This window comes from Papaver somniferum, chromosome 11 (assembly GCF_003573695.1).
Source record: "Papaver somniferum cultivar HN1 chromosome 11, ASM357369v1, whole genome shotgun sequence".
NCBI lineage: Eukaryota > Viridiplantae > Streptophyta > Magnoliopsida > Ranunculales > Papaveraceae > Papaver > Papaver somniferum.
Window position 1 is genome coordinate 79,275,584 of NC_039368.1, and position 13,377 is coordinate 79,288,960.

A 13,377-nucleotide genomic window follows, 5' to 3' on the forward strand; every position below is an offset into this window, starting at 1 on the left:
TTTCATGTGATGTTTCCTCATTGCTTCGAAAATATCTCTCAGGTCCTGGTGGTGATCTTTGCGCAGCCTACTTTTGACGAGCATGTCATCAACGTAGACTTCTAGGGTACTACCAATCCATGGCCTGAAGATAGCATCGACCATTCTTTGGTACGTTGCCCCTGCGTTTCGAAGTCCAAAGGGCATTCTAGTGTAGCAATAAAGGCCATGCGGGGTGTAGAATGTGTGTGTAGTTGATCTTCTTCTGCCAGGGCTACTTGGTTGTAACCAGAATATCCGTCCATGAATGACAGCTCTTCGTATCCTTCCACTGCTTCAACCAGTTGATCTATGCTCGGCAGGGGATAGCTGTCCTTTGGACATGCCTTGTTGAGGTTAGTAAAGTCGATGCATATCCTAACCCCTCCATTTTTCTTAGGAACGACGACCATGTTGGAGATCCATGTAGGGTATTTGACTTCCTTGATGAAGCCTGCTTCTAGTAGTTTCCGAAGTTCTTTTTCTACTGCCTTATGATACTCTGGTGCAACTTTTCTTATTTTCTGCCTGAAAGGTGGCGTGCCTGGTTTGATGCGCAGCTCGTGTTGGATTATTTTCGGATCAATCCCCGGCATGTCTCCTAACTTCCAGGAATACATCCGCGTATTCTTTAAGTAATTTGGTTAAGGAATCTTCTCTTTTTTCGTCCATTATGGTCCCTACTTTGATCATCTTCGGGTTTTCTTCCGTTCCTATGTTGATTTCTTTTACGGGCTCCACTGGTGTGAACACCGGCTTCGGGTCCCCAAGGACTGGGACGTTCTTTAATTGCTATTTGGTATGTTTCTGTCCTTCGTTGGCTGCTGAAGTACTTGCCTCTGTGTTAAGGACATTATCATCCTTTGTCAAGCCCTTCCTTGTGGTTTCCTTGAGGAACAGGTCTATGGCCTTTTCTTTCGCAGCTTCTTTATTTTTGATCCTTTGGGTTTTTCGCTGCTCTTCCTGTTCGTTGTTGATACGATCCTGAGTGGTCTGGCACTCTTTTGCAGAGACCCGATCTCCCTTGATTTCCATCACTCCCTCGGGTGTAGGGAACCTGAGATATTGGTAGTAAGTTGCTGCCACTCCCTTGAGTTTATGTACCCACTTTCGTCCAATAATGGCGTTATAGGGGGATGGGGCGTCAACCACGCTGAATCGTGTTTCTACTTTCATGGGCCCGGCGTTCACCTGCAACACGATGTCTCCCAATGGCTTTGTGGGCGCTCCGTTGAACCCGTAGATGGTGTAATAAGAGGTCATTAGTGTTCATCATGGAGCTTCATCCGTTTGAAGGCGTCGTAGAATAGAACGTTCACTGAGCTTCCCCCGTCGATGAGGATCTTTTTGAGGTTACATCCGGCCACTGGTAGTGTGAGGACCAAGGGATCGTTATGGTCTTCCATATCTTCTTCGATATCTTCAGTATCGAAGATGATAGGTGCGTCCATCCACTCTTCGTGCTCGTCCACCTCTACGCCATCAATCTTATATAATTCGCAGTGGTCTTCGAATTGCTTCCGTAGCCTCTTTCCTATCTGCGCTGTAAGTGAGGGCCCTGCGGCTTCGGAACACGAGATGGTGTTGATTGTGCGGTTTCCCTCTGGAAGTTGGACTTGCTTGGTTCGTTTGGATCTGTCCTCGGTGACCTCCTTTCGTATGTATTGCTTGAGTTCGCCAGCATCAATCAATTTTTGGATCATTATTTTGAGGTTTTTGCATTTCTCGGTCTGGTGTCCATTGAAGCAATGATACTCACAGTAATCTTTAGACTTCTCGGTTCTTGGGGGCTGTTTTCCCTTAGACCACGGCCACTCCAAATTTTCCCTTCCTTTGATCTCTCGCAAGATCCGAGCGTAGCTAGCATTGAGCTTCGTGTAAACCTGATCTTCGAATTTTCGATCGTCTTTTCGTCGTTCATCTCTTCGTTCCTTCCTATCTTCGTGAGGCCGTTCCACTGAGCTATTTCTTTTGGCCCCGCTGGTTTGTTCTGCGGAATTGGTACGGTGAGACCTCTGCGTTTGTGCCCTCGGGTTCTCACGCTGGATTTCTTCAAGACGAGCGTACTTCTCAATAATTATTCGAAGATCTCCTTCTGTCTTAGGTACGCTTCCGTGGATCTCAACAAATAGTGGACTCATTCGGTCTAATCCCCACTTGTAGCAGTTGATGCTTACTACGGGATCCACACTCCCTATGGCTTGGCAGATCTTGTGCCATCTGTTGGTGTATTCCCTCGTGTTCTCCTTGTAACCAATTGCCAGAGAAAAAAGTTTATCCATTCCGGTGTTGACAGCTTTGTTGTACATGTAGGTTCTCAAGAATTTCTCTGCGAGTTGATCGTAGGAGTTGATGGAATCAGGTGGCAGGTTGTCAAACCAAGACAAAGCCGATCCCTTCAGACTTGATGGGAAATATCTACAGAGGACGGCGTCGTTTTGACTCCATCGGGCTAAGATACGATTATAATACCGGATATGTGCCGCGGGATCACTGGATCCGTCATAGCATTCAAAAGTTGGGACAGGGCACTTTAACGGAATGGGGGTATTTGCCAGGCGATGAGTTAGGGGCGTGGAGTTAGCTTCTTTCATCACCTCTTCAAGCCTTCCTCCGCCTTGTCTGGCTTTTAACTGCCTGATCTCAGCCATCATCTCATCACGCAGCTCCTCCATTGCGGTAATATCCCACGTTCTCATGCTCAGTTGAGCGTTTCTTTCTTCGAACTTCACTGTCATAATAGTCTAAGTCTTCGGCGGCATATTCCGGATCGGATGCACTGCTTCCCCTGGCGGCGTTTGCTAGGATGATTCTTCGGTCTCGATTAGGCTCTGGTGCTTTAGAATTTGCTTCGTCCAGTTGTTGGCTAGTCTTCGTGCTTTGGGCAATCCTATCTTTCAAGTCTTGGTTCTCCCTGGCCAGAAGAGCTACGGCATCTGCGTAGACCTGCTGGCTCTTTTTCAATTCTTCGAGCTCTACCATCAGTCGGTGGGACTGGTTTGATCCCTGATTGGGAGTTCCGGCTTGTACCCCTACGGCCATAGTTCCCCCTTCGTCTACTGTGTGTATTAAGGGTGGCGAGGATCAGCTTCAATTGTTGGTATCTCCAAGTTTGGTCCCCTCGGTTGAGCTTCCACCCGCGGTACTAAAACCACTGGTATGGTTTGATTCTGACCGTTGGTTGACGGCATTCCGAAGACTGGTGGATGTGGGGATGTGTCATAGATTCTGCCACCCCTTTTTTGTTGATGGATTTGGTTTGAAACCAAAGTCTTGTTAGCTTCTGTAGCCTGGAGGGCCGCAACAGTTGCGTTGTTCTTTGTGGCTGCTGCTTTGAGAGCCGCGGCTGCAATGGAGTTAGTGTTCATAGGTGAGGTGATTTCCGCAGCATCCTGCCTCTGAGTAGCTGTTTTAGCTTTGTCTCCTTTCTGCTTGCTTCGGGTCATGACCGGGGTAATCCTCGGTGTCTCCTTTGATGAGGCTTTGGTTTTTCCTGCCTCTAGTATCTTTTCCATTTTTATCTTTTTCTGCATAGGGGAATAAATAAAGAGAACCAAAGATATCCACGAGGATCGGGTTAGTGCCATTCGTATCCGCAAGATTATTGGAATGGAAGGAAATGAGCTGCCCAAGGGCCTTAATAAAAGAAAAATGTAAAGACTCCATCGGTCTAGTTTTTGCAATACAAATCCTCTAATAAACAATCATGGACCTTGTTTTCAAACTAATTTTGAAAAAGAAAACTCTTGAAAAGGCAGATTCGTCGCGAGAACTCATGAATCTGGATTATTAAGTCTTAGTTTTAAAAGAAAAACGCCTTACGTGCAAATCTGTGATAGATAGTCGTGGATTTGTCTGCTTTGAAATGGTGTTTGTGAAAATGAAGACCATGAACCCATAATAAAAAAGGTTTTGAAAGCACGCTGAACCCAGAATAAAAAAGGTTTTGAAAGCACGCTGAACCCAGAATAGGGCACAACCATAACGCGCGTTTAAGGTGAAATCACAGGATAAGATAAATCTTTTACCGGACAAAGTCCCTGTTTCTAGCGCCAGATTGTGAATACATAAATCACGAAGCCATCCACGTGTTCACAAACAATACTCGCATACATCCTAATTCTAGAATTGTACGTCCTATGCGTAAAGGGGATGATTATATCGATTCATCGACTCGAAGCCTTCGGGCTTGTCATTGTCTAGTCGAATATTATCATAAATAATGTTCGTATAAAGGAATAAACCAAGAATCAAGTATAAATGTAAAGCATATGAAGTTTAACGCTGAATGTAAGGTGCTGAAATGTAAATAAGACAGATTTACGTGGTTCGGCACTAAGGCCTACATCCACGGGGCTGGTGTTTCACTATGTATTGAATGGTTACAAAGATAGTCGAATGACTTTAGAGTATACATAGGTCTGCGGAAGTAGGGGGATTACTTACTCTTCCTATTTCTCTCTCCTATATTCTCCTATAATTGCTCTCAATTGGTCGACCCCCTTTCTCTCTTAGTGGAGAGGGATATTTATAGGGTTGGAACGTGAGTCCCATTTCTGAGGCGTCGTTGTAATCTTATCTTCTTGTGCTTTGTGCCTATTACGCAGAGGTCTTCGGCATATGCTGCGGCCTGAGCTTGAATACGAAGGATTATCCTCGCCTCTTCCATGAGCCGATTGACACGTGTATATCTCTTTGGTATTTTATGCGGGTAGATGGGTGTCTGCTCGTGTCAGACAAGTGTCTCTTTGTCTGGTCACATCTGTGTCAGCCAAACTTCCTCTCGGCCGTTGATCTGTGATCTTCCTCGGGATTGGGTGTGATAACACCCAAGGGGTATTATCTGGTGCTCCTCTGAGCCATCATACCTCTGTGATCCTCTGTCCCTGACCGTCAGATCTGCTGACCGGTGGCATCTTCTGATGAGATGTTTGCTATCATGTTCCGATATCTTGTTTTGCATGCCTTCCACGTGTCTCTTTCTGTACACGTGGTGGATGATGGAAGGTGTACATACAAAAAGCTTACTAATATCTTATAAATGAAAGGACCATCAAAAGATTCAAAACCGACATATAGCCGGAATATTAAATTTGAAGATACATATCCCACAAACACATGTTTTACAATTTGCTGGATCCGGAGTACAATCAAATTATTTCCAAAATGTCTTTATAATTATTGATTTAGAATTATTTCTATGAAGAACTAATTCAGCTCCGATAAGCATGAATATTCCACCAAACAAGATACAGTTGCATAAGGTGAGTTGGATAGTTTTCTCTTGTCATTAACTACTACATGTTACATTCCTATTATAGCAGGGAGTTGTAATTCCAACCAGCAAGCAGTGGAAGCAGAAAGCTATATTTCCTGACCTGATCAACACAATAGTGTGCCAATTTTGAAGTGCAGGTAGGTCGCTATCTACTGCAGGCATCCCCCTCATGACCTGCACAAAATCATGTAAATATTTGTACTACTTTTAGAGTATTATTTCCAACACTGGCAAAAAGTTTGCTCATGAGCAAATGACTTGTTCAATAAAAGAAAAGGATGGAATCACCTAAAATGAAAAGCAAAGAGATATAGAGTAAGTTGTAAAAAAAAAAAAAAAAGTTTGGGAGTCTGTCAGACAACCGCACAACCACCACAGCAGGCCAAAGCCAAGCTGAGAACGATCATCTACAGCGACAATGCCTACATCATAGGCCTGTGCACCATTAATCACGCTCTGGTCATGCGGTCCTGGTTCATCAACCAGACTGAGGTTCCTGTCTCCTTAGAACTCAAGGATACAGAGGTACGAGCCTATAGAACAGATCCTGTTCAAGTAAGGTCGTGCTCATTTCCCAAATCTAGCACGTTAAATACCCACGCTGTCTGTTGGAGATTAACAATATGGGACTAAATGATTGGGAGTACAAGCCTATGGAACTTTGCGCGAGGGATATGCTCTTCTTGAAAAACCCTTGGCTGTCCTGTGGTTGTGGGGACTAACAAAAGAACCCTAAATTCTTAAGAACCTAAATATAACCATAAAAAGAAAAATCAATCAATGATTGAAATCAGTTGATTAGATAATTAAAAATTACATACAGAGGTTTCTGATTTCCAAACATTAATTATAACTCTAAATAAAACCAATCTCTCTAAATTCCAACAGAAGATAACAAAAATAACTTAATAATGATGATAAAGAAGATCAAAGGACACCAACCCAGGTTTTACTCTGCAACAACTTTCTTTTGCTGCTTCTTCTCTTCTTCGCTCCCTGCGAATTGTCCCCCTTTTGTTTCTTCATCTTCTGTTCACGGCGTTCTCTCTTCCGGCCTTTTGCATTATTATTTAGCGGCATATCACCAATTTCTTCATCAGGTATGTAAATCTTCCCATAAACCTCAAAAGTATTGCTCTTCACATTTTTCGTCATACCTTCAGAGCTTCTGCTTAGTTTAGGAACCGCGACGATGAAACTTCGCAGGGCTGCCCCTGTCTATTTATTCAGTATTAGTACCCGGCACGTGGGCCAAAATAGGTCCTTTGGGGGAGGGTTTTAAGTTGTAACACTTTCAGGGTTCATTCTAAAAACATCAGAATGAAATTCTTCCCTGAAATCTGAGTTTCCGTCATGAGAAGATATTCGTACTCTCTGTTGTCTAAGGTTGCTGCTACTCATCCCAGCAGAATCGTTTCTGGGTTTTGCTTTAGAGATTTTGTATCTGACATCAAATCCATTACACCCAATAAACAAAATCAATCACAACTTTCAGATACTCATCATCATCGTCATCACAAACCCTGCTACAGAACCCATGGATTAATTCTTCAGGAAATCCATCAATTTCAGAACAACCCATGTAGGAATCTTAGTAGTTTAGTTGACCAAAACCCCAGAAAGAGCAAAAAGAAGGAAAGGTCTGAAATTGAAGATGAATTTGAGTCTGCTGTGTCGACTGAGGAGATTATGGAAGCTTTGGAAGCAATGAAATCTGCTTTTGGCAACAATGATGTACAGCTTGGATGGGCTTATTTGAAAGTGGGTCTTCATTTGGATCGAGAAGGTGAGAATCCTGAAAAAACCTTAGAATTTGCTAATAAGGCTTTGGATGTGTTTGATAGAAATAATAAAGTGTCTTTATCAGTTGCAATGACTTTACAGTTAATGGGTTCTGCTTGTTATAGTTTGAAAAGGTTTAATGATAGTTTGGGGTATTTGAATAGAGCTAATAGGATATTGAGTAGGTTAGAATTAGAGGGTACTGTTAATGAAAGTGATGTTGGACCTGTAATGCATGCTGTTCAGATGGAGTTAGCGAATGTAAAAACTGCGTTGGGTAGAAGGGAAGAGGCTTTGGTTAATTTGAAGAGATGTTTGGAGTTAAAGCAGTATGTTCTTGAGCCAGATAGTAGGGAAATGGGTGTCGCAAATAGAGAATTGGCTGAAGCTTATGTTGCTGTTTTGAATTTTAAAGAGGGGTTACCGTATTGCTTAAAGGCGTTACAAATTCATGAAAAACAATTAGGGGATGATTCTGTTGAAGTAGCCAGGGATCGGCGTCTTCTTGGTGTTGTTTATACGGGATTGGAAGAACACGAAAAGGCTTTAGAGCAAAATGAACTCTCTCAAAAGCTTTTGAAGAAATGGGGGCTTGAGTCAGAGCTGCTTCGAGCAGAAGTCGATGCTGCTAATATACAAATTGCATTGGGGAAGTATGACGAGGCAGTTTCCACTTTGGGGGGTGTTGTGCGACAGACAGAGAAAGATAGCAAGACTCGAGCTTTCGTTTTCATATCAATGGCAAATGCTTTGTGCAGTCAAGAGAAATATGAAGATTCAAAGAGATGTTTAGAGATATCTTCTGGTATTCTTGGCAAGAAAGAATCTGAAGCTCCTGTGGAAGTTGCAGAAGCTTACACAGAGATGGCTATGCTTTATGAGACTATGAACGAGCTTGAAGCTGCTATCTCATTATTGAAGAAATCATTGGCTATATTAGAGACCGTCCCTCAAGAACTTCATTCTGAAGGTAGTGTCTCTGCTAGGTTAGGTTGGTTGCTTTTACTGACCGGTAAGGTACCTCAAGCAATTCCATACTTGGAGAGTGCAGTTGAGAGGCTGAAGGAGAGTTTTGGGAGTAAGCATTTCGGGGTTGGGTATATCTACAATAATTTGGGTGCTGCATATCTCGAGCTGGATAGGCCTCAGTCAGCTGCACAGATGTTTGCATCAGCGAAAGAAGTCATGGATGTCTCACTTGGTCCACATCATGCAGATTCGATAGATGCTTGTCAAAACCTTTCAAAAGCTTATGGAACCATGGGGAGCTATACTCTTGCATTAGAGTTCCAGCAGAGAGTAATTGATGCATGGGAAAGCCATGGACCCAGTGCGCATGATGAAATCCAAGAAGCTCGTCAACTCCTTGAGCAATTAAAGGAAAAGGCCCAAGGGTCATCCTGTAATGATGAGGATGAGGTTTCCCCCAGAAAGGCTTTACCTTTGCCTCGTAGCAGTGACTGTGCCTTAAACAGAAGGTAAAAATCTGATATTAGAGGAATCTATATATCTAGGAATCTACATTTAGTAATCTATATATACATGTACGACACTTGCAACTCCCTTTCTTTGTTTGCTCGCCCTATTTTAGGAAGTTTCTGTTTGTACACAGTTCCATAGCATGCACATTGGTTTATTTTTCATTGAGTAATTTTGTTTTCATTCTCGTGTCCGTTGATATTTACCCTGTGCACAACTCTGACATCACACAACCTTTTAAGTCTGCTGCATCTCTTGACATGTTTTGGGATAAAATTTACTACAACGTCATTTTTAGTGGCAAAAGTTTAGGTCCTTTTGGCACTTTAGTGGACTATCACAATCCCTTTGTAAGAGAAATCATTCCATCCAACTTCAAGACTCACCTTCGATATTTGTTGTGGAAATCTCATTCTTGTTTTTAATTATTCTGGATGTTCAGTTTGGCCATTTTTGAGTGGTACTTCCACATTGTTGAACAAGTAATGTTGTTGACCCTTGCCATTACGAGGGAAACTCATGTTCTGGAGTTGGACAAATTTGCATGGTCTACTTTACATAATTGTTTTGGATGCTCTAACAAGCCCAGTTTTCTGCGAAAAAAACGGGGTTTTTATGTCGTATTAGCCTAGACTGAAACGGAACACTGGAAATTTTTATTCAGAGAGCCGGGAAGTTCTTCACAGAGCCCTTAGAACAGTTAAACGATGTCTATCTAAGTTACTTTCGAAAATTCTGTTAATGTTTACATTTGGATTTTCCCAAAATGATATGGGTGAGATTCGAAAGTTTAGGAATGCATATTTATTGTTCATAACACTTCAAGTTTCTCAATAATTGTCCAATAGTAGCATGAAGAACAAAATATACTTGTCTAGATTACCCGGCGAAAGGATCTTATACTGATTCATGATGCAGGTAAATATCATTGTCTTCGGAGCTGGCAAAGAAAATGGCAAACTGCATTAGGATGGAGCCCAAGTAGTCATAGGTTTCACTTAAAAGTCTTTTGCATTTAGCTTCGTTCTAGCCTTCATTTAGCTGTCTACTTCAAGGATTGCTCTACCTCTTACTGTTGCAGCTGCACTTCAATATTTATTGGTTTGATATGGTTATGGCATTCTTTACAGTTGTTGCAAATGTGTAAGGACATGGACAAAAAAGCTGTAGAGAAATTGCTAACTGTCCCATCTTATACATGGAAAGTAAACATTTGAGCGTATTTAGTTAAGCGAATGACTTGGAATGATGCTAACTGTCCCATCTTCGTACTGAATGCTGCACCTAATGGCAGCATGTCTTCCTGGCCATATCAGTGGGCACAAAATCAGAATCTTTTTTGAGATGACGTCTTTTGATTTCTGTAATATTATTGTATTATTCATTGTGCAAGAGAGGATGGTGAATTTTGTTTAACTTGTTACCATTCCCATTATCAGTCTCCATCTACATGAGAAGGAATGCATCATTCCAAGTTAAATTATTAGACTTTACAAGCTTATATATTTAGTCCCACAGTGTTTATTATCGAAGGAGTGTTACGTTTGATAACCTTTTGATTGGGCTTGAGCTAACGTGTTCGTTGAAAGGAGAGACGGTTGGCATCTCCCCTGACAGGGACGGGAACAGCTTTCGAGCTTACCTGTTACCACACATCTGGTTAAGGCTACCCGCTTCGGCGGATCTTACCACAAATTTTTTAACCAACTTCGGTTTTTGGTGTCAGAGGCATGGAATCCTGACTTTCTTAATGAATCATGGACATGAAACTGAGTTTCTTTTCATCGATACATGATGCAGAATCTCCATTTGACCTCATTGTTTGTATATTAAGAGTCTCTTTGTGGGGTTGGTAACAAAATTTCATAGAATTGCCTGAACTTTTGTTTGTTCAGAAATCATAGTGCCAAACAACTTCGAATTAGCTGCCTGCGCTTCTACTTCAGAAGAGGGCAACTATGAACAAGAGCAGATAACCAATCCAAGATTTTCTTTTAGGTTTGGCGGGGTGCGCCAGACCATTACATTAGTGCAACACAAAGGCGACGGATGAGAACCCTAGCAGCAAGCTTCTGTGATGGGAACTCCCCATGAAAAAAAATTAATTTAATATCGTATCAGATATTAAATTGATAAGAACAGATACTACACTTGATCTTAGCTAAAAAGCCGAGAAAGGTATGCTTATTTCAGTTTCACAATTCGACTTTTATAGGTCACAATATTCGCGAAATAACCAATGTGGGACAAAAGCATTTCTTTTCCTCGTAAACTTGTCCTAAATAACCAATATTAACTTCTGCTATAAAACCACCTAGGTGCAGGATGTCTGGATTGGCAACCTCCCGCTGTATCAATCATGTTTAGATGGTGTCATCTGCTCCTTGATACCTTTGAAAAAACTCAGACAATGTTATAGTTTCTAGTAAGTATATCCACTTGTTTGTAATTTTGAAATGTCTTATTTGGGAAGTGTGCTGCATTCTACCATTTTCTGGTTTCTGCACTTAATGTGTCAAAGCCGTATGCATCTCACAATTGTTTCTTTAGCGCTTAACTCGACTAGATGTATCCTTCTTACCTGTGGATTACTTTTCGACTCCGTGTTTAAATATTTTCAAGTGCACTGCTGAGGCCTGAGGGTAAACTTTTAACCACCAAATCATTCCTGTTGATGACTTCTGTAAAGTAGACAATTGAATAAGTTATCGTATTAATGGTGCAAGATGATGGTGAAATTTGATCAACCTTACCAGCAGGTAAAACAAACTATAAGAATCAGCACACTCCATCCCAAACAGAATCGAGGTAATCTATATCCGGAAAAAATGCACTAGAGAGCAACAATTGCAAAAGTTGGGAATGCAGAGACAACCAACAACGGCAAAAGCTTGGCTTGTAATATTGGCAGGGGCAGCGCGGACGTACACCCACTCAGAAACAAATTATGACGTAGACTCTGCCCCTTAGGACAATGGAAGTCACCTACCTAGGCCATGACCCTTGATGATCAGCCATTGACCCCGTCCAGGTAAGTATGATCTTTAGTCGCAATTCAAGGTTATCTTATAGGCGTGATTTCTTTTGTCTGACCGGTGTGGTTCTATTACTACTACTTTTCATTTTAGGACTTTGTTCGTTTCTTACTTCATTGGGAGAAGTTGGGCCATGTAGGCCTTAAAATTCATGGTAAGTGAACAAGCATGGAGTCTTACAAAACAGTCAATCAGGCTGAACTAGTATAACATCATTGATCTGCATCATCGTGAAACCTCCTATTGACTACTTAATAACCTATACTGTTTTTCTTGGGTAAAATTTTAGCAACCTCGTCTGAACAAAAACAGAACTTAAAATGAAACAACGCGTGCTTCCTTGCACTGTGGACTGTCCAAGACCATGTGCAGCCAATGGGTTTTGTATGTGTGTGTAATTTCAATCAGATGAGTTTTGGGCGTAACTGACTCCAGGTGGACTTTATTATTGAAACCCTTAAAAACTTTAAAGGATCAAATATGCTTTTTTACAGATCAGGAATAAATAGCAAGCAGAAATTATCACTTGGTAGTCAAAGAGCAGGATGGAAGGCCAAAGAATTACATAGCCTGCTGCTGAAAGTGTTGCAGGAGATCATGCATAAAAATTTGTGGGAAGTGAACACCGACGGACTCTTATGAAGAGTCAAATCAGATGGAAAATTAGTGTTGTATCTTGTATGCATAATATTGAATTGCAATTCGCCATCTTCTACCAGTTGTTTAGACTGCAGACGGGTGAGAACATAACAGATGGAAACTATCACTTTGGACAGGATGTAGGTTGCAGTAAGAGCAACCTAAAACACTAAACTCAGCCAATAGTTATTGCTTCTGTGGCTACTGCAGAAGAGGGCAAACTACGAACTTTGCTGTTAGGTTGAAGTAACAGCAGAGAAACACAGTCCAAGCCAACACTAACATTTTCTTAATTTGGTGGGGGCGCGCCAGACACAAAGGCGACGCGTGAGAACACTGCAACACCCCCGTGAAAAAAGTTAATTTAATATCGTGTGGGTGGTGAGAACTCCCAAGTAAAAAAAATTAATTTAATATCATGACTCACGTATCAAATATTAAACTGACAAGAACATATATTATACTTGATCTAAGCCAGAAGGCCGAGAAAGATATGCTGGTTCTCAATTCCAGCTTCTGATTTTATAGCTTCTCTTTTCCATCCCTCGGCTTTAACTAGTCCGTGTGGGACTAAACTGATAACAACTTCTGATGTTCCCACCCAGTTTCTTCAACCGATGTCATCATGGCGTTTGCTTCTCTTATGGGGATAGATTTTGCAAGCAAGGGCGGTCAATTTCTTGCTGGCAGGTCAGCTAGTCCACAAAAATTGAAATACGACTGGTCGATTATCGTTGGTGGCCGGGTTGGATCAGAAGTTCGATGGATCAAGCCTAGGGGCTATTCCGGACTGGACAGCTCCGGTAGGGCGGGATGTACTTGGCAGGGGTGTCACCGGGAAAGTGGATTAGTGCGGAGATTTGAAAACGTGACGGAAAGCCGAACTATCGGCATCGAGAAGGGTCGAGCGAAGAGTGTTCTCCTTGACAACAAGGGCGCTTAGGCGGTCCGGCCACGCCGGCGAGACATCTAATGTCTACAGCACTCACGGTCTAAACGATGCGATTAGCTCCCGCCCAAAACCACCTAACCCAAATAAAGGAAACAAAAGGGTCATTTTCAGATAGGTTTTGCTCCCCGCCTCATAAACATTTTCCACTACAAAGAACTCAACTACCAATTGATGTTCTCTTACTATTTCTTCTC

At 42.0% G+C, this 13,377-nt stretch overlaps 1 protein-coding gene, 3 non-coding genes and 2 pseudogenes across 4 annotated transcripts; 2 read left to right on the forward strand and 4 right to left on the reverse strand.

The window, feature by feature from the left end:
- Positions 1 to 5,643: 5,643 nt before the first annotated feature.
- On the reverse strand, positions 5,644 to 5,861 carry LOC113325639. The gene has a single exon (XR_003348095.1). It is a non-coding gene; the product is annotated as a small nucleolar RNA U3 (small nucleolar RNA).
- Positions 5,862 to 6,323: 462 nt separating this feature from the next.
- Positions 6,324 to 9,754, forward strand: LOC113322809 (protein KINESIN LIGHT CHAIN-RELATED 1). Its single transcript, XM_026570962.1, has 2 exons — positions 6,324 to 8,556; positions 9,476 to 9,754. Exons 1-2 carry the CDS (start codon positions 6,650 to 6,652, stop codon positions 9,477 to 9,479), a joined length of 1,911 nt encoding a protein of 636 aa, XP_026426747.1. The 5' UTR covers positions 6,324 to 6,649; the 3' UTR covers positions 9,480 to 9,754.
- A 378-nt stretch (positions 9,755 to 10,132) lies between these two features.
- Positions 10,133 to 10,257, forward strand: LOC113325627. The gene has a single exon (XR_003348084.1). It is a non-coding gene; the product is annotated as a U6atac minor spliceosomal RNA (small nuclear RNA).
- Positions 10,258 to 10,560: 303 nt separating this feature from the next.
- Positions 10,561 to 10,739, reverse strand: LOC113325622 (annotated as a pseudogene).
- A 725-nt stretch (positions 10,740 to 11,464) lies between these two features.
- On the reverse strand, positions 11,465 to 11,596 carry LOC113325600 (annotated as a pseudogene).
- A 933-nt stretch (positions 11,597 to 12,529) lies between these two features.
- LOC113325643 lies at positions 12,530 to 12,726 on the reverse strand. Its single transcript, XR_003348098.1, has one exon. It is a non-coding gene; the product is annotated as a U2 spliceosomal RNA (small nuclear RNA).
- Between the last annotated feature and the right edge of the window lie 651 nt (positions 12,727 to 13,377).

Coding starts and splice junctions, on each gene's coding strand:
- LOC113322809 (XM_026570962.1), top strand. CDS start 6,650: ATGAGAAGATATTCGTACTCTCTGTTGTCTAAGGTTGCTGCTACTCAT.